This window comes from Panthera leo, chromosome C1 (assembly GCF_018350215.1).
Source record: "Panthera leo isolate Ple1 chromosome C1, P.leo_Ple1_pat1.1, whole genome shotgun sequence".
Classification (NCBI taxonomy): domain Eukaryota; kingdom Metazoa; phylum Chordata; class Mammalia; order Carnivora; family Felidae; genus Panthera; species Panthera leo.
The window spans coordinates 62,940,660-62,962,575 of record NC_056686.1 but is presented as its reverse complement, the minus strand read 5'-3'; the positions used below and the strand labels follow the sequence as shown (position 1 = coordinate 62,962,575).

The window sequence follows — 21,916 nt, the reverse complement described above, 5'->3', positions numbered from 1 at the left end:
CCCAGTGTGGAGTCCAATAGGAGGAGGCTTGATCGCACAACCGGAAGATCATCATCTGAACTGAAATCAAGAGTCAGACCCTTAACTGACTGAGCCACCCAGGTGCCCTCTGACATAGGTAATTCTAAGACTATATATTTTGAGAAATAATCATAGAAGACTTTTAACACTAGGCTAAGCAGTTTGACTTTTATTTGGTAAGAAACAACCAAAAGCTTCTGAACAGGGAAACATGATAAAAGCTATGCTTAGGAGTCAATCTGGTAGAAGAAGGATAGACTGGAAAAGAGAGAGAATCTACTGCACGGTCCTTACCGAGAGGTGATTAAGGATTCATAGATGATCCTAATGGGTCACTGGGAGATTTGGAAGTAAAGAGATGAGAAGATTTTTCAGATGATATATTTAATTATGGTCCTATTAAAGAGTGAAAACATAAATTGAGATTTCAAGAAGAAATAAGAAGAAAAAATATATAGATTCAAAGTCAAAAAGAAGTGAAAACAGAAGTTGAGGAAAAGATGAGCTCACCAAGAACACAGTTTTAAACAAAGAAAGAAGGGCAAAATCTTAGGAACAATTCCATTTAATAAGTGGAATGATAAAAGCACCGGTGGGGCGCCTGGGTGGCTCAGTCGGTTAAGCGTCTGACTTCGGCCCAGGTCATGATCTTACAGTTCCTGGGTTAGAGCCCTGCATCCGGCTCTGTGCTGACAGCTCAGAATCTGGAGACTGCTTTGGATTTTGTGTCTCCCTCTGTCTCTGCCCTTCTCCCACTCACACTCTGTCTCTTTTTCAAAAATAAATAAACATTAAATTTTTTTTTTTTAAAGCACTGGTATAGGAAGGAAAGAAGGGATAACCAGAGGTAGGAGAATGAAGATATCCAAGAGATGACAGTTCCCCAGTGGCTAAGACAGGGAAGAATTATGAAAAGAGAAAGAAGGATAGTGTAAAATACCACAGAAAGACCAGGGAAGATGAGAAGTGAAAAAAAGGTCGGAAGAGTTTATCATCAGTTGGTATTTAAAAGAAAGTTTCAGTGGAATGATGACAAGATCCAGTTTGCAAGTGGAATATGGAAGAAGCACGTAGCTATTACTCTTAAGAAGTTGGCAGTACAAAGAAGAGAAATATCATGTGAGAAGTAAGGTAAAAAAGAAATATTTCTTAGGAAAAAACCTAAGCATATTCATAAGAAAAAAGAAAAGCCAGTGAACAAACACTAAGGATACAAAGAAAACAAAAGAAACAAGGGGTGCATGGCTGGCTCAGTTGGTAGAGCATATAACTCTTAATCTCAGGGTTGTACACTCGAGCCCCACATTGGATGTAGAGATTACTTTAAAAAAGTAAAATAATTTTTTTAAATGGGGCACCTGACGGGTTCAGTCAGTATAGCATGCAAGTCTTGATCTTGGGGTTGTGAGTTGGAGCCCCATATTGGGTGTAGATATTATGGAAAAAATAAAATCTTAAAAAAAAAGAAGAAAGGAAACTGATGAAGTTATATTACTGGAGATGGAAAGAAGGTAGAAAAGTTAACTTCAAATAAGTTGAAAGGTAATCTCTTCCTCTAAGATAGAAAGGAAGAGAACTAGGTAAAAAACAAATTCCAAAATAGAGTTTTTAAGGAGAAAAAGTTCAAGGTCTCATCAAGATAACCTGAAGGCTCTCAAAAAGCATAGGAGGTGAAATAAACTTAAAAAAAAAAAAAAAAAGTGGGGGGGGATGTCTGGGTGGCTCAGTTGGTTAAGTATCTGACTCTTGATTTTGGCTCAGGTCATGATCTCACAGTTCGTGGGTTCAAGCCCCACATCTGGCTCCGTACTGTTGGCAAAGCTTGCCAACAGTAAGCCTACTTGGGATTCTCTCTCTCCCTCTCTCTCTGCCCCTCCCCTGCATGCTCTCTCTCTCAAAATAAATAAATAAACTTAAAAAAAAAAAAGCACAGGTAAATTTTCTGTACACAATGAGGATATTGAGGGTTTAGGAAGAGTAGAAATGTTTTCAAAGAGTTAAGGTAAAGAAACTCTACAGGGATCAATAGAAGAAAGGGGTAAAAACTATCCAGTACAATATTGAACTAAAGGTAGAATAATCTGAATTTACAGTAGATAAAATTAGCTTGTCTTGAATATATTTAGAGCATTATTATTAGGAAAGCCAAAGCCTATAAGGCAACAGGAGAAGACCTGTCATAATTGGAATTTGGCAAGATGAAGTCTGAGGAACTAGGTAATGAGAGGTCTTCAGAAGTACAACACTGTCAAAATTGCTGAAGGGATTCAAATGAGGGATTAGGCAAGTAAGGTCATAAAGACAGTCTAGGAGCTCAAGAGACTGAAGGAATGCAATAAAAATTGAAAGGTTAAGAAAGAACAAAAGACAAAGGAAACTGTTACTACTGAAGAAAATTTCATAATGTACCTAGCTTTTAGTTTATGGAACACAATGCATTCTTAAAGCATATAGCAACTTGACCTAAAAAAAAAAAAAAAAGATTTCCAAATTTTGAAATAATAGATATAAGTTCAGTGTTGAATCTATTGCTTCCTAGAAAAACCTCTGCGAATTTCAGCTGTAAAAATGTGAAAAAAACACCTTTATCATATATCTTATATTAGAAAGACCTAACTGCTTCATGATGAGTTATACAGCTTATATGGTTAAAAGATAAAAGAGTATTAAAAACTATTTAAGAAGATATGAAAGTGTGGTGCATAGTGATTTTTATTTTTAACACTTATTTTATACAGATTTATTTTCTCATCATAAAGTTAGTGTAGCAATAAGTATAATAGGGACCAACCTGTTTAATTTTTGTCTACTATCTTATTAATTGGTTTGCTGGGAAAGGTTGAAATAGACCAAACCAAAAAAGTTGTGGGAAATAAAAAGGGTTCAACTTACTTAGGATTAGACTTTTTAAATTTTTTAGTTATTAATTATTAAATATTTGAAAACCAATTCTTATTGCTAAAAAGTTTCTTACCAAAATTTGTCCGGTAATTTGAGTTGTGATTTCTTTGGCATCCAAGACAATTGATGGTGGGAGTGATGACACCTCTGCAGCTTTTAATCCTAAAATTACATACAATGGGATTTCAATATTGTTACTGTGGGTATTATGTTTACTTTGAGCAGTAATAATCTTTTCTTCACAGCTTTAACCTTCCATTCTGTAGGCATTTCTGAACTACTTAACAATTCTCAAAACTGAGTTTTCCAAAGTTCTGAATGACAATTTCCCAATTTTAGGATATAATTAGTTGTCTGGGAAATATGACAAAGTAGAGGTTCACTTGTTTTTCAACATACTTCTGAGATACCCAGGAAAACATGATAGGGAAAACAAAAGGGATAATTAAAAAACTGAATAATAACATTGGAATTCCAACCACAAATGCAGTTGGTTAATAGAAGATCAAAGGATAGAGCTTTGCAGGGGATAAGAGATAATCCTAGTCACAGAGATAACCTTACAGCTGAATGTTCATCTTTTTAGCATTAAGAGAGAGAGAGATTTCTCAGAAGATATAACTGTAGATGACTAGTCTTCATGTAAATTCAAAGTACAATCTAGTATTCTCCTGTTCCCTGAGCTTAATTTTATTGTATAAGTGCCACATAAACCTTTTACTGTGTGCTAATAGTTTACTGAATATACTACTTAAGAGGCAATAGAAACAACACTAACACATTTACTGAGAAGTTACTAATTCCTGGGCATTATGTTAAGCAGTTCATATTTGATAATTCCTTTAATCTTCATAGGCCCTATATATATAATTATCTCCATTTTAATAGATGAAATTAAGGCCTGTAAAAATATCTGATATAAACTAAGTTATGCAGGTGACTTCCCATTTCAAATAGCAAAACAAAGATGCCTTTTACCCCCCCCCCCACAAGGATCACATTCATAGCTAAAATAATTTTAGGGAGATGCCTGGATGGCTTTGTCGGTTAAGCATCAGACTCCTGATTTTGTGTCAGATCATGATCTCAAAGTTGTGAGAATGAGCCCATATTGGGCTCCTGTTGGGTGGTCATGCTGCTTAAGATTCTCTTTCCCAATCTCTCTGCCTGTCCCCCAATCACATGCATGCACTTTCTCTCTCAAAAGATAAGATAAGATAAGATAAGATAAGATAAGATAAGATAAGATAAGATAAGATAAGAAACAAAACAAAATAATTTTAGAAACTTTATATGTATAGGTCAATTGAAAATTTTCTGAATCCATGAGATTTTACTCATGTCACATAATGTTTTAGATAGAAAATATCTAATCAAGTTTATAAATATCATATGGTTTGGTAATAATACATTCTCTTTTAAGACTTTAGATTTAATTATCAAGTTCCCTGCATCTGAAGAAAACAGATGTTACTGAAAAAGTGTGTAAGAAATACACAATCTTCAATTCATTTATAACTTGCAAATATAGGCTACATTACATTTTTCTAAGAATAGAAAAATGAGGCTTTCATGTGTTGTAATTCTACATAGGTACTGATTAATACAAGTTTAAATATAAGCTTGATATATATATAATGTGAGCTTGACATAGAAAATATAGTCTTAGAGAATGTAAGTGTTCAAAAGAATGACAGGAAAAGTTGCTTACATTGACAGCTAAGTAAAGGGGAGAATTATGAGAATATGTAGTGTTTCAATAAATAGATATTATATAGATATACTTTCTATATGCAATACCATAATTTTTTTCTTCTGTGAGTCCCCTAGACAGTTTGTAGGTATACAAGATTGCTTCTTTATTTCTTGAGGTGTTCTTTACATGCTGAACTTCAAAATGCATGTTTTCCACATTAGGATACAGGACCTCTATATGACATAGTTCCAGGAAATGTGTAGCAAATAGTGTAAATGCCTAGAATATGTAACAACAAATATCAGTATTTTCAAAATGAACTAGAAAAAAAAATTAGTTTGATTTTCCAAGTAGCTTGGCAGAGATGCAGAGATGAAACTAATAATGGTCAATTCATTTCAAAATGTTTTGCAAATTTATATTCAATGAAAGAAACATGTTTATTATGTTTACACATTATGTGAATGTTACAATACAGGAAAGACAACAAATCTAAAAATAAGATCCTAAAAAAATATCTGAAGATATTGAAAAGACAAAGTTTATCAGAAATAAAGCTGTTAAGTGAAGTAATCCTTTATTAGAAAAGTAATCTACAAACAAAATCATACCATTTCTCTCAACTTTGAAAAAAACTTTACTTTAAAAGTAGCTTCCCTCCATATAACTATTTTTTGGAAAGTGGAATCAATGGTTTGTCTTAGGTATTCAAAATTACAAAGGTTTTGCATTTTTAGATTTGTACTGTGTTTGAGTTAGGTACTTATAGGAAAGAAAGAAAAGATTGAGAATAATGCTTAAGACAATGATTCTCAAACTTTAGTAACCCCTTGGGGAGCTTATTAAAGATGCAAATTCTCGGGGTGCCCGGGTGGCTCAGTCGGTTAAGCGTCCGACTTCAGCTCAGGTCACGATCTTGCGGTCCGTGAGTTCGAGCCCCGCGTCGGGCTCTGGGTTGATGGCTCAGGGCCTGGAGCCTGCTTCCGATTCTGTGTCTCCCTCTCTCTCTGGCCCTCCCCCGTTCATGCTCTGTCTCTCTCTGTCTCAAAAATAAATAAACGTTAAAAAAAAAAAAAAATAAATAAATAAAGATGCAAATTCTTGGTACTTGTCTCCCCCAAATTCTCAATCAGTAGGTGTAATGTGGAATCCCAGGAAACTCTATTTGCCAGAAGTATTTAAGTGATACTGAGGCAGATGGTTCAAGTGACTTACAACCAGCACATGGTTTTCAGCCCTGAATTACTAAACTAGAGATATGAATAATTGGTTATGTTAAGATATTACCCATGGAAAACTATAAATATGTGATTACTGGAAAAATAAAATGTTAAGACATTAAAAAGAAAATATTTGGCTGGCAAATGGCATCAACCATGTAAAAGGGGTTTCAAGAGGTTTATGACAGAAAAATGAAAAAACTCAACTACTAAATAAATCAAAAGAGGCATAAAACAAACCTAATTTATAAAGCAACAGGAAAATATTTAGAAACCTAGTAAACTAGAAGCTAAGGAACATGTTTGTTTATTTATCTTCAAAATTTATTTATCAAACCAACCTATTAAAGTAACTTAGAAAATAATAATTACTTCTAAGCACCTTAAAAGTAAACAGCAATAATTATATTTTTACTAAGTTATTTATACTGGTAAAGGATATTATTATGGACTAAATGTCTGTGTCCCCCCTCAAATTCAAATGTTGAAATCAAAACTTCCAGTGTGATGGTGTTAGGAGGTGGAGCCTTTGGGAGGTGATTAGGTTGTGAGGGTAGAGCCCTCATGAATAAGATCAGTGCTGTTTTAAAAGTCACCCCAGATGGGGCGCCTGGGTGGCTCAGTCGGTTAAGCATCTGACTTCAGCTCAGGTCACGATCTTGCGGTCTGTGAGTTCGAGCCCCGCATTGGGCTCTGGGCTGATGGCTCACAGCCTGGAGCCTGCTTCCGATTCTGTGTCTCCCTCTCTCTCTGCCCCTCCCCCGTTCATGCTCTGTCTCTCTCTGTCCCAAAAAAATAAATAAACGTTAAAAAAAAAAAAAATTTAAATAAAAGTCACCCCAGAGAGCTCTTTTGCCCTCTCTACCATGCAAAGACACAATAAGAACTTGACAGTCTACAACCTGGAAAAAAGGTTCTCCCTACCATACAGAACCCTGATCTCAACATTCTACTTTCCAGAACTGTGAAAAATAAATTTCTGTTGTCTATAGCAGCCCAAACTAAGACAGGTATTCAAAATATTAGTAAAAGCATTATTTTCAGCTGTTACATATCTCAGAAATGGATACTATAATTACTGTTCTCTCAGGAAACAGAACCAACAGGAAATACATGTATCTTCTACTATGTAAGTGTGTATATCAATACTGCATAAAGATTTTATATATATATATATATATATATATATATATATATATATATATACACACACACACATATATATGTATATATATGTATGTATGTACATATAATTTGTAGATTATATATACACATATAAAAAGATTTATTATAAAGAATTGGCTCATGTGATTATGGAGGCTGACAAATTCTCAGATCTACCGTCAGCCAACTAGAGATCCAGGAGAGTTGATGGTGTAGTTCCTGTCTGAATGCCAGCAGGCTCAAAACCTAAAAAGTGCTGATGTTTCAGTTCAAATATGATGGCAGGAAAGACCTAGTGTTCCAGATTGAAGGCAGTCAGGCAGAAGGAGTTACCTCTTACTCCCAAGAGGGTCAGCCTTTTGGTTCTGTTCAAATCTTCAACTGATTGGATTAGGCCCACCCACATTAGGGAGAGCAATCTGTTTTCCTCAGTCTACCAATTCTCATGTTAATCTTATCCAGAAACACCTTCAGAACAGATACACCCAGAATGATGTTTGACCAAACTGGGCACTCTGTGGTCTAGTCAATTTGACATATAAAATTAACTAACACAAGGCCAGCTCCTGTCAAATTGATACCTATACACCATCTCTTAAAACCATACCTAAATCTCCAAATAAAGACAACAACAAGGTCATAACTCCACCTAACATGTTTCAACTATCCTGCATACAAGAGAATGTACCAATCCCTTCCCCTAAGGGAGCATAAAGTCCTTGAGTGACGTTTACTCTTCTCCTTGATATCTTGTAAGTTAAATACTATTGACATAAAAGTAATAATAGTTAAACATACTGATATAAATTCAGTACATCTTATGTCACATGATAAGGGAATAAGAGAGGAGAGAAAACAAATACATACAAATTCATAACAAAATAAGGAAGAAATACTCATTATTCATGACAATTACAGTCCTCATCTGTAACTGGTCACATGCTCATAGTTGGTAACTACCTTCTTCCACTATATATTTCGTATTCCCTTTGCCTTCAGCAAGCACCTCAGCTGGTCATGGTTCTTTACCTGATGGAATGGCCTAAACCTTCACTCCTAAAGGATCTGGGCCATTAGAAGTCATGCCAGGATTGCGTTGCTGTAGTTTTCAATTGACATTAATCACAAGGAATGCTAATACCAAGACCCCTTAGGGATCTCCTGTATTCCAGAATTATTCTTTCTTACCTCCATTATGGATTGGTAATCCAATTTCCCACTGGAAGTCAGGATCAGTCACTACAGCCTGTGCAGTACCTCCCTTCTTTGCCTATTGATTCAGAGGCATGAAGAGCCCAGAGTGGCTTGGTGGCAGTCTTAACTTTCAGTGGAATGAAATCATTGTTGTGTGTTTGTGGAAGCATTTCTCCCTTTGGAACTAAGCTCTCTAGGCCAGTAGTGCATAAGGTCCAGAGGACAGGAGGCAAACATCTTGCAAGCAGGTCACCAGGGGTAATAGTTGAGTGGTGCTACTCCCATTTCCATTTCTTAATTCTTAGACCCATGAATCCTGGCTCTAGGAAAAACAGCACCATATAATGGGTGCTGATTCAGAGCATATACAAGTTTCTAGAAAACCTTGCCCAGCCATGCAAGATATTGCCACCTAGAAAGTGCTGTAACTTAGTCTTCAAAAGGCCATTCCACCATTCTATCAAGCCAGTTGCTCAGGATTGTAGGGAACATGATAAAACCAGTGAATTCCATGAGCAAAAGGCCATTGCTGCACTTTGATATGAAGTGAATTCCTTGATCAGAAACAATTCTGTGTGAAATACCACAATGGTGGATAAAGCATTAAGTTCACGGGTAATAGTTTCAGCACAAACAATATGTGCAGGAAAGGAAAATCTATATTTAGAGTAAGTGTCTAGTCATTAGTAAGAACAAATTGCTGTTCCATTCATGATGGAAGCAGTCCAATGTAATCAACTTGCCACTAGGCAGCTGGCTGATCACCTCAGGGAATGGTGCCATTGGAGGCTCACTGTTGGTCTCTGCTGCAGGCAGATTGGGCACTCAGCAACAGTTGTAGCCAGGTCAGCCATGGTGAGTGGAAATCTGTTACTGAGTCCATGTATAGTCTCCATCCATGCCACCATGGCCACTTTGTTCATGAGTTCATTGGATGATGGCAGGGGTAACTGGGGAAAGAGGCCAATTGGTATCCACAGAACGGGTCATCCTTTCCACTTGATTATTAAAATCCTCCTCTGCTGAGGCCACCCTTACACTATGGATGACTAGTGCTCTCTACTACTAGAAATAGAGTCCTCAGTATCTTTAAATCTAATCAGATTAGAAGTGAGGTGGGGGCACCACAGTGCAGGGACCTGAACACTAAGAGGATCCTTGTGGCTCTGGGGCCTATACACAGTTCCAGGCAAGCTGCTTCAACCACATGAAGATGGGCTTTGTGACAGGCTATGCAGTGGGCATGGCAGCCAGGGTACTCTTCAATATTTCTTCGTGTCTCAGGATTGGAATGTGAAATTGGTTGCTGATGAGCAGCATCAGGAAAACCATCATGCAGAGTGGTGGGACCTTTAGCATATCCATGGCCATCGGTATGGGCATCCAACACTAATCTGGACCATGGTTGCCCACTACATCTACCCCTTCCCATCAGTCCCAGCCCATGTATATAATAAAACAAAAGTCTTTGAGTAAAATAAATAAAATAAATCTAATCAGATCAGAGAGTCAATTCCAGAAACTCCAGAACCAATTCAGAAAATCCATCCTTAAAATTCCTCTAGAATCACTTCAATATCAAAATCTGAATCAAAACCACACTCAGATACCACCTCACGCCAGTCAGAGTGGCTAAAATGAACAAATCAGGAGACTATAGATGCCGGTGAGGATGTGGAGAAACGGGAACCCTCTTGCACTGCTGGTGGGAATGCAAACTGATGCAGCCGCTCTGGAAAACAGTGTGGAGGTTCCTCAAAAAATTAAAAACAGATCTACCCTATGACCCAGAAATAGCACTTCTAGGAATTTACCCAAGGGATACAGGAGTAGAGAGGCATGATACATAGGGGCACTTGTACCCCAATGTTTATAGCAGTACTTTCAACAATAGCCAAATTATGGAAAGCACCTAAATGTCCATCAACTGACAAATGGATAAAGAAGATGTGGTTTATATACACAATGGAATACTACTTGGCAGTGGGAAAGAATAGAATCTGGCCATTTGTAGCAATGTGGATGGAACTTGAGAGTGTTATGCTAAGTGAAATAAATCATACAGAGAAAGACAGATACCATATGTTTTCACTCTTATGTGGACCCTGAGAAACTTAACAGAAGACCATGGGGGAGGGGAAGGAAAAAAAAAAAGTTAGAGAGGGAGGGAGCCAAACTATAAGAGACTCTTAAAAACTGAGAACAATCTGAGGGTTGATGGGGGGTGAGAGGGAGGGGCGGGTGGGTGATGGGCATTGAGGAGGGCACCTGTTGGGATGAGCACTGGGTGTTGTATGGAAACCAATTTGACAATAAATTTCACATTAAAAAAAATCTGTAAGTCAGGGTTCTCCAGAAAAACAAAATTAACAGGGTGTGTGTGTATGGGGGGGTGGGGGTTGTGTAGAGGGAGGGAGGAAGAAGGAGAGAGACTGATTGACTGATTTACTATTAGGAATTGGCTCATATGATTATGGACACTGATAACTCCCCAGGTCTACAATCAGCAAGTTGGAGACCCAAGAGAGGTGACTGTGTAGTTCTAGTCTGAATCTAAAGGCCTCAGAACCAAACTTCTGCCAACTTGAGCCAAATGCTGGCAGACTCAAGATCCAAAATGAGCTGATGTTTCAATTCTACTCCAGAATCAGGAAAAAATGACTCTAGATTAAAGGCAGTCAGGCAGGAATTAACCTCTCAGTCCCAGAAAAGTCAGCCTTTTTGTTCTATTCAGGTCTTCAACTGGACCCCACTCAAAACTGATTAGATGGAGCCACCCATACTAGGGAGGGCAATCTGCTTTACTCAGTCTACCAGTTTAAATACAAATCTCATCCAGAAACCCTCACAGATACACCCAAAATACTGTTTGACCAAATGTCCTGTACTCTGTAGCCCAGTCAGGTTGATGTATAAAATTAACCATCACAGATACTAACTAGCTTTTAATCCTAACAAGTAATGCATATATCTTATTTATATGAGAAATTCTGATCGACCAACACAGATTCAGTTTTACAAACACTACTGTTCTCTATTAATATTACTTCTGATTTATCATATACCCTTCAAGTATAAAATAAGATTTTTCTCATTCTACATAATAAATCATTATGGAATCTCATTTAAGGAAAAGAACATCACTGGGGCGCCTGGGTGGCTCAGTCGGTTAAGCGGCCGACTTCGGCTCAGGTCACGATCTCGCGGTCCGTGAGTTCGAGCCCCGCGTCGGGCTCTGTGCTGACAGCTCAGAGCCTGGAGCCCGTTTCAGATTCTGTGTCTCCCTCTCTCTGACCCTCCCCTGTTCATGCTCTCTCTCTGTCTCAAAAATAAATAAACATTAAAAAAAAATTAAAAAAAAAAAAAAAAGGAAAAGAACATCATTTTAGGGATATTTCAAGGAACTTTAAATATGGAAAAGTATTTTTAAGTTTTTTCATATCCATATATATTTTGATATTTTACATATTAGCTTAATAACAGAGATTTTTAAAAACTTGTTTTCTTTAAAGGAATGAAATTTTAGTTGGGTAAGTAAAATAAATTTACCATAAAATGACCTCAGACGCCTAGTTTTTCACTTCATGTTATGACATCCTAGTCAATGTTACTACACACAGAGACAATTATTGAAATGCTTTCATGTTTTGCTATTTAATTTGATTATAGCCAAGTGACTAGTTTTAATATTATTTGTATTTCTTGATTTCCTCCTTTCTACACCATGATTATCATACTAGCTGTTCTGCTTCCATCAGAAATGAAATAATAAAAATATAAATGCTATGGTATGCTTTTACCACCTAAAATTGTTTAAAGAGCTTTCTATAGGTGTCTGTAAAATCCATTCATGATAAATATATAAAGGATACATCAAAAAAGGACTAAGAATTAATACACTTAAAAGAGATAGAGAATACCTTTAAACTCAGCAGATATTCACAAACAGCATAACAAATGCCAATACCTTCTTCTGTATTAGTACCTCTGCCAAGCTCATCAATTAATATGAGTGATTTGTTATTAGCATTATGTAGAATGTATGCTATCTGGAAAATATAATTTTAATGTTATTCATTGTAACCAAACAGCTGTCACTACCATTTAAAAAAAATGAGGAAAAATCCAGTCTCTAATAATTCATCCAAAACATATTTTTATAAAGATATCCTGCTAGGCAGAAACTAACACATTGCTTTTCTTCTAAAAATCTCATGACTAATAATTTCAATAGAATAACTGATATATACATAAACAGACATGCATGTGTGCATGAGACAACAGAGAGTAAATAACCATTATCTAAAATATTGATGTTTTAGATACAGTGAAGTAAAACTAAGCAATGAATTAAATATCTAAATAAAGCACAAAGATGGTCATTTTCTTCTCCACAAATGACTAATCAATTGTCATAACATACTCAAAACTATTTCTCAAGTTTATTTTAACACCTCTCTAGAGAGTAAAGAGAGAAAAATTAAAGAGAAAGTATCCAAGCCCATTGATTCCTATTTAAACCAATTTAAATACATGCTCAACAAGGACTAATACTCTCAACTGAAGAGTATTAATCTCTTTCTCAAAAAATAGAATTCCATCCACATTATGTCCTGACACAAAAGTAAATTTCATGGCCATTTTACCTTTCTATTAAGGCTAAGCTTCTTGAGAGCTAGGACCATTTAAAAATACACCTCAAGCACCTAGTATATTGTTATATTCTCCCACAGATACTCAATACATACTAAATAATTACGTAAAAGTCATACACAGTGTCATAAATAATAACCATTCTCCCCCTATCTACAAAAAGTTATCTAACTCTACAGTGGTCCATTAATTTCTACCTACTTAAGATAGCCCAAAAACTATACTGAATTCCTTTAGCCCTTCAAGTCTATTTGACATCTGGCTCAGATCAGAAAAAGGTGAGGACACACAGATTTTTACAGAAAGTGAAAATTCTAAAGGGGCATACACGATGGTGATTTTTAAAAGCATCCAATCATCTTTTATTTTAAAATCAAGCCTAACAGGAATGATAGATACTATGCAAAATGGTCTTGAATAGGTCACTGTTTTCTGAAAAGTCTTTTATATATTCCATGTAAAAATATGAAAGCATGTTTTTTGTTCAATAATACTAGCTTTTTCTCTAGAAAGTGTATTTTTCAGTAAAACCTCTTCCATTTCCACATAAGACAGAAAGTAGGAAGCTGCTGTCTTTGACTGCCCTCTGTCTCTTGTAGAGGAGTATAAGCACATCTGCATGTTTTAGTATAAGGATAGTTTCTTACATAAAAATTGGTCATTAGTGGAAGAATTTAACATGAGTTTAACATAAGAAAAGTTTAGTTTAGGTACCTCTTTCATTTCCTTCATGAATGTTGATGAATTTGTTTCAATATCGTCATCAGTACTGATTCTTGTAAAAATCTGTTCAGCAATTCTAAAGGAAGAATATTCTGCTGGAACATATGATCCTGTAAAATAGAAGGTCAAAGTCAATTGAAATGTTTTAAAATATAAGTACTAATATTTTTCACTTTTCACCAACTCATTACTTATTAGCTGATCTAAGGATTACATAGTAGAAAGATCACTGGATATAGAGTTAGATGACATGGTCCCAGCTCTGTCACTTATCATGTATCTTTGGGCACCAATTAGACTCTCCCAGTCTCATCTTTCTCATATATAAATGGAAATACTTGCCCTTACTATTGCACATAGTTATTTGGAAGTTAAATAATATAGCATAAATTCAAGTACATTAGAAATATTATAAACTTGAGCACCTGGGTGGCTCAGTTAAGCCTCTGACTCTTGATTTTGCCTAAGATAATGATCTCACCATTCTTGAGTTTGAGCCCTGTGTTGGGCTCTTTGCTGACAGTGTAGAGCCTATTTCGGATTCTCTCTCTCTTCCTCACTCTCTGTCCCACTCTCTTGCTCTCAAAGTAAATAAACTTAAAAAATACATTGACTTTGGGGCGCCTGGGTGGCGCAGTCGGTTAAGCGTCCCCACTTCAGCCAGGTCACGATCTCGCGGTCCGTGAGTTCGAGCCCCGCGTCGGGCTCTGGGCTGATGGCTCGGAGCCTGGAGCCTGTTTCCGATTCTGTGTCTCCCTCTCTCTCTGCCCCTCCCCCGTTCATGCTCTGTCTCTCTCTGTCCCAAAAATAAATAAAAAACGTTGAAAAAAAAAATTAAAAAAAAATACATTGACTTTAAAAAAAAGAAATATTATAAGCCTCATAAAAATTTTAATATAGTTAGATGAAAAACATTCAAAATATGAAAATTTGAAGGAAATGCTTATGAAGCCTGAATTGATATAACTGTTACAGAAAGATGTATAAGGAAATATCTGTTATTAGAAATGTATAGAAACACACAGAATCAGAATGAAAGCAAAACATTTAATTTTTTAAAAGTTTTCATCCATGAGACTATTTCTGCCTGAGAAGTTATCATACTAACTAATCTAAAATATTCACCCTTTGAAAGCAAATCAATCTGATTAATGCACCTATCTCTGTACAGAATGAGACATAAAAGGCATTCCAAAATCATAAGGGGATGAAAATATACAATGGGAAAAGTAGTAAGCATATAGAACAAAATGGTGAAATAATGGGAGTGAAGAAACAAAACCCTGATTGTTTGAGGACTTAAAGCCAAGATAAGGATGAAGAATAGGATTATTCTCTAAGGAAAAATGACCAGCAGGAAAAGAAAGCATAAGTCAGGATAATACTACTAAAAATAAAAGTAACAATAACAATAGTGATTATAATGATCACACCTGAGAAAATAGATCTCTTAAATACAGCTTACTCATAGGATTTCCGGAAGGATCAAGTGGGAAAATAAATGTGAAAGCCCCAAGTGGAGAATACAGCATATACAGAATACATTTGTACTTTCTCCTCTTAGTTCATTTGTATTTACCTTTACCAAAAAGGCTTTCTACATTTTTCTATCTAATTTATTACAGAAGCTCCCAGCTGATATTTTGCTTCTGGTCTGGCTTTCATCTAACCATACATCAGTCAGAGTGATCTATCCAAAGTCAAATCCAACCAGGCCATTCTCTTGTTTAAATTTCAAAAGCTCCCTATAGATTTCTGGGTAAAGTTCAATCTCCTCAGTGAAGTACTTAAGGCCCTTCATGATCTGGCTCCTACCCATGTCTTTGGCTTTGTATCCTACTACTACTCACAGCTACTCTTTGCTCTCCAAAGGAATTACAAAACCTCTTGTACTTCCTTGGGCATACCATACTGTTTTTATAACATGTTCTTACTGTGTCTGGAAAGTCTCTTTCTTTCTCACACCCTTACCTTATGTCCATCATATTTTATACACATTATTTCACTTAATCACTACAACAACTCTTAGAATTAGATACTATTATAATTTTCACTTACAGATAGGAAAACTAAGGAAGTTAAGTAATTTGCCTAAGATCACAGAGCTAGTAACTAGACAAGCTAGGTCTAGCTCCAAAGCCTATGTTCTTCATCTCCATGCCTTTCAAGTTCTACTATTTCCTTTACAATCAGATTATGTGAGATACTATATATACTTCTAGGTATCTTAGAGGTTTAAAATGAGTGACAAGTAGAATGATTTTCTTCTAATATTTGATAGGCTATTATCAAAAGAGACTAGGTTATTCTATGATACATAGAAGAATTAGGACTAATGAGTAGAAGTTATAGAAAGTCAGATTTCAATTCAGTATAATGAACGCTCTACAATTAGAGACCCAGCGATTGCATACTCTGTTCTTTTAAAAGGACAGAGCTCCTCACAAATACAAGCAAGATTATTATGTCACATATGAATCAGAACAAGATTAGCTAAGATGTCCTTTTCAATCCAATGAAACCATAAACCAAATAAAATATTTACTCTTCATTCACTCATATCTGATTTTCTTTCCCAGTAATAAGGGTAAATCAGTACTGTATCACCAATATTATTATTGCTGTATTCCCCTTACAATTCATTACATTAGGCCAGGGTTTATCAACCACCACACTACTAACATCTTGGGCTGGATAATTTTTCTGAGGTCTATCAAGGGTTGGGAGGAGGGTGGGGAGAAGACTGTTTTGCGCACTGTAAGATGTTCAGCAACATCCCTGGACTCTACACTCCTCTCAGCTGTGACAATCAAAAATGTATCCAGATCGCCAAATTTGTGGGAGTGAGGGCTGGGGGGAGGCAAAATCATTCCTGATTGAGAACCACTGCATTAGGGCAAATCATCTCATTTCGGATTCATAGAGTTCTCAAGGAAACCTAGTTTTCAGAGCTAAGTTGTGCCTCTACACCAAGAAATGCATGACAATATTGGGCTAATGACAGCCATTTATATGCATGTGTGTGCACACATGTGTTAATGTATCAACTGCTGTGCCCAAGTTACTGGTAGCCCTTAATTAAGTAAAAGAGGTTTCTCTCTCCAGTGTTATAATTTGGTAAAAATCTTACATGAGTTATTAAAGGCAGCAGCTTATCCTACTTATTTCACTTTTTCACAACAAAGCTCGGTTTTCAATCAGAAATAATGATATGATTCAGTTTAGTAATAATTGATACAACATTAATAGTTACAGTAAGGTAGTTTTGACTTGTTACATCCAACAAAATTTTTAGTACAGTACAATCCAAACTGGATGGAGCTTAACCAATACCAAATAGCAAAAGTTATAGTCTACATAGTAGACACATATACTTTTAAGTAAGAAAACCTCCTCCAAACTTCTTGGGTTAATTAGGCACCTGGATCTAAAATACCAGGCACAAGACATTTTAAATGAGGAGCAGAACTGGTAAGTATAAAGCAAAGCCATAACTTACCAATCTGGGCCATAATCTGACAAAGAGCAATCTGTTTTAAATATGTGGATTTCCCACTCATATTAGGTCCAGTTATGATCAAAAAATTACTTCCTTCTGTAATAAAGGTATTGTTGGCAATAGGTTTTTCCACAGATATTTTTTCAAGAATGGGATGCCAGCCCTGTTTGATTGCTAAAGTATCGGTAAATTCTGGCCGAACTGAAAAAACAAACAAAAAAAAGAATTGTAAGATTAATATATTTAATGGCCTGTGGTGTTGTACATGGGACTTTACTAGGGTCAATTTGGGACAATAACATTAAGATATTATTTTACCCTAATCTCTACCTAAATCCCTCTAGATTATAATAGACACATTCTAATCACCATCACAACTTTTATTCATTTCCAGGGAACTGTAGGATTTAGTTCCTTGTCATTGTCCTGGGCTCTAAAACAGTTCATAACATTTTCAAATTTGTGTAGAATAAAGAGTCAACTAGCCATTGATGACACTTTTAAAATAACAATTAATCACCAGTACTACAAAATTGCACATTTACTGAATTCCCACCTTCAGCATTATTTCAAATTTGGCATGCTTAGCTTTTCAAGTGGGGTATGAATATAGAGTAAAACCAAATATAAAAATAATTTTATGTCCAAACCTTTATAGAAGTTTTGCCTAAAAAGAATACTCAGATATAGTCAAAACAGACATAAAATATATTGTTAATTTATAGAAACAAATAGTGATGAGGTCTCCATGAATACCTTCCAAGGTAAAGGGAGAAAAAAAAGGGTTTGGGGACAAGTAAACACTAAAATCCTATGTGCCTCTAGAGGAAACACATGGATAAACTCAAAAGTATTCATTATAAAAGGAGGTTGGTTAGAAAATAATTTTTAAACTATTTCAAAAGCATTTTAACACCCAAAGTCATTATTTATAGGTTTGAGTTTCAGGATGATCCCTCTCAAATTAAAATGGGGCAACATCAAATATCTTAATAGTTAAGAAAACTATTATTAAAATAGTTAAATTAAGGTTTTGACTCCAAAGGAGATCTAACAGACCGAAAAGCTCTGACTTATAAAGTACCAATTGAGGGCGCCTGGGTGGCTCGGTCAGTTAAGCCTCCAACTCTTGATTTCAGCTCAGGTTATGATCTTACATTTCGTGGGATCAAGCCCCACATCAGGCTCCATGCTAATAGCATGAAGCCTGCTTGGATTCTCTGTCTCTGCCCCTGCACTGCACTGGTGCATTCATGCACACTTTTTTTTCTCTCAAAATAAATAAATACCTTGAAGAAAGGGAGAGAGAGAAAATAAAAAAAGCAATTGAAAAAGTTAACATTTCCATAAGAAATATAAAAATATGAAACAACTTTGTAAGATACTTATTTCCCATCAAAAACTAAGTGGCATAAGTACTTGAGAAATGTTACTGGTGATTTTAACTAGAAATTCAAAGTTATTAATGATACTAAGTCCACAATTATTCAACCTTAATTATCACATACTAGTTCTACAAATTTCTATACTGGATTATAGTTACTACTGGTAAGCTGGATAAGAAATTTCAAGGGGTTAATTTGAAGTCTTCATTTAATATTAGAAAATGACTTAACACTTATATTCAAGGCTTGTGTACAGACTTGGGATACAAAAATATATGGCATAACTCCTGATCTTGAGATGCTCACATCTACGGAACTAGTTCAGAAAATATTCACTTTGGAGATTCATTTCCCTCGTCCATGTCACACTCCTTCCAATTAGTCTTCAGATTTGCACTTTATCAGTTTGGATCATTGTAATTTCTACCAAGAAGGCAGCTTTTCGATCTTTCCTATTTGGGGAACCTTCAAGTTTCTTGTAGTATTTTCTTTTTAATTTATCAATTTCTCAGTAAACAATTTTCCAACTTTTAAAATGAATTTCAAGGGTAAATTTACTTTATTTTGAGTCTTAGTCTAAGACCACAGGCAAGAGACTACATTTCAGGTAAAAAAAAAAAAAAAAAGTACAACATTCATAATTGTTATATAAAATTGCTTGAAAGGAATACAAATTTCAGTATGCAACATATTTATCCCAAAGAAAGTAACCTACCATAGTCAGAAAGAGTGCAGGCATGAGCAAATGACAGTAGCATATCCAGCATTGACACAGTGTCAGATAGTTTATATAAGCAATGAATATGTTCATAAATCTCACTAAGCAATTTGCACACTATCCTGAAAGAATATGTTTGGTAAGTCAGGTAATGCTTTTAAAAAGGGACATACAATATAATTGTAAAACAATAAATTCATTGCTAACATAACATTCACAGTTCAGTTGTACACTATAGGTAAAGTCTATTGTTCTTTTGCCTCATTTTAGAAATTAAGAAATTGAAGTTCCTTGAGTTCACAGCACTTAGTAGCAAGAATGCATCTTCTGTGGGCACCTGGTGGCTCAGTCTACAAGAGTCAGCTATAAGAGTAGTTTTAACTCTTGATTTCAGCTCAGGTCATGATCCCACTGTTTGTGTGATCGAGCCCCATGTCAGTGCCTACTTGGGATTCTTTCTTCTCTCTGTCCCTCTCCTGTTTGTTGCTGTCTCTCAAAAATAAATAAACAGTTTTAAAATGTTCAAAATGTTCAAAATGTCTCCTGCTTGTTCTCTGTCTCTCAAAAATAAATAAACAGTTTTAAAATGTTCAAAAAAAGAATGCATCTTCTGGTGGATTAACACTATGTTTTTGAAATTATTGGTTATTACATATGAATAAAATGAATTTTTATTAATAAAATTATTTTTATAGTCAAACAAGCCCTCACTATACAACAACAGATCCTACCTGTTAATAATTTTGTGTTCTTGCAAATGTGAAATTCAACACAAAAGTTACATATTTTCCCCTCTCTTTCTCTCTCGCCACCCCCGCCAACATACACACACCCTAACAACATAATTATTTAAGCTTTTATATGGGAAAGTTATTATACTGTGATATAATATACAAGGTTTTCCTTGGAGGGCATAACTGGCTCAGTTGGTAGAACACGTGACTCTTGGTGTCAGGGTTGTGAGTTCATGCCTCATGTTGGGTGTAGAGATTACTTAAAAAAAGAAAAAAAAAGTTTTTCCCTTACAAGAAGAAATATGCTCCCCAAAGCTACTATATCCATAATTTCTGTGCTCTATGCCCTAAAATTGTTTTGAAAGTCCAATATTTGTCTTTATCATTTCAGGTCACCAACAATGAGTGATCAATTTTTTTGCCTCCCTTCCCCATGAATGATCTATTTATTATTTCTATCTGTATTGCTACTGTTTCACAAACAGCAAGAGATTGACACTATTGTGATATATATATGCATGCCATGAGAAGTTGAGGGCTTACATACCATAGGAAAAGAATAAACTGAATCAAGCCCAAGATAAGCCCATGGTGTGTCAAATTCTACATCATGGTGCAATGCATACTACAGAAGTATCAGTTACATATATATATGTATATATGTATATATACGAATCTGATATATATATATGTGTGTGTGTATATATATATATGTGTGTGTATATATATATGTGTATATATATATATGTGTGTGTGTATATATATATATATATATATATATATATATATATATATTGCAATTAGATTTGCCTGAATCTTCTATGAGGCTGAGTGATCCCAATCACAGTGACAGACTTTAAACGTTTACTTGTTCTTCCAGGAAATGATCTTTCTTTGCTAACATTCATAATTTTATAATTTTCTGCAATCAGACAAAAAGCCAACTAATGAAATTTATCATAATGCCTCAAATTAACCAATTTAATATTCAAAAATTTCAAATGTGCTTACATATAAGTCATGTGATAGATCTCTCTCAAAGACTCCTGACATCTTTCATTCATTTTAATTAAATCTGTTGATGTAAAGGTATAAGAATTTTTCACCTTAGATATCTGCTAGGAAATGAAAAAACAAATGTCAAGATATGTGTACACTCCTATAAAATAAAACCTACAGATTTTAAACTGTACAGGTATTTAGGTTAATCACATTAACTTTTGCGACAAAGCATCACAAAGAAACTCTCAAATAATGTCTGCAAAAAAGAAAATATCACTTTTAAAGTTAAAGCAGGATTTTTTAACCTAGTCTATTCTGGCACAACTATTTTTACAGGTCTTAAAATTAAAATAGCCATGTAGAAATGTTAAACAGTACATCTTATCACCAAGCAACATGCATGACAGATGTAACTTTCACTCCATCTCTCACCCATCTTAGCCCTTGCCCTACATTTGAACCTCACTCAAGCTCTAACCCCATTACTGTCTCCACCCATTCTTTACTTCATCTATCCCACATTATTTAGTATTACAGTGTTGTATTTAAAAACCCTAGAAGTTAAATGGTTTGTTTTTGCCAAAAGTTACCCCCTGGGAGCAGAGAAAGCAAAATTAGAGTGGGTTAGACTTTCCCAAACTGGTGTATCATGGGGAAGTTAATGTGTATTTAGGAAAAAATATTCTCCTGGTGCAAAGGTTTGGCAATACTGGATTTTAAAAAGTTAAGCAGATTTCTTTACTTCAGGATTTTTAAACCTTTAATAGGCAAATATGCACTAAGAACTACCTAAAACAGGAGATGGTACAATATTTTCCAAATTCCTTTGATCAAAAATATCCTTGGACTTTCTTTTTTTCCTTTTCCTTTTTTATACATACCAAGCTTCCAGAACTGTGGAATGCACTGTTTGGTCTTTCTCAAAAATAAACAAATAAATAAAAAATTTCTACCTCACTCTTAGATTAATATATAACTGTTAGGTGAGTTGACAGGAGTAGAAGCA

General features: G+C 35.3%; 1 protein-coding gene across 2 annotated transcripts in view; it reads right to left on the bottom strand.

Moving 5' to 3' along the window:
* MSH4 (mutS homolog 4) overlaps positions 1-21,916 on the bottom strand; it is an 88,019-nt gene that overhangs the window by 2,092 nt on the left and 64,011 nt on the right. The window contains exons 13-19 of one of the 2 annotated variants that reach the window (XM_042952229.1): positions 20,920-21,023; positions 19,172-19,296; positions 17,072-17,272; positions 13,564-13,682; positions 12,117-12,245; positions 4,723-4,897; positions 2,996-3,084 (exon numbers count right to left, since the gene is read on the bottom strand). In XM_042952229.1, coding sequence (XP_042808163.1) covers positions 2,996-3,084; positions 4,723-4,897; positions 12,117-12,245; positions 13,564-13,682; positions 17,072-17,272; positions 19,172-19,296; positions 20,920-21,023 — 942 coding nt within the window. The remainder of the gene's footprint in view (positions 1-2,995; positions 3,085-4,722; positions 4,898-12,116; positions 12,246-13,563; positions 13,683-17,071; positions 17,273-19,171; positions 19,297-20,919; positions 21,024-21,916) is intronic. The other variant, XM_042952230.1, reaches the window with a different exon arrangement.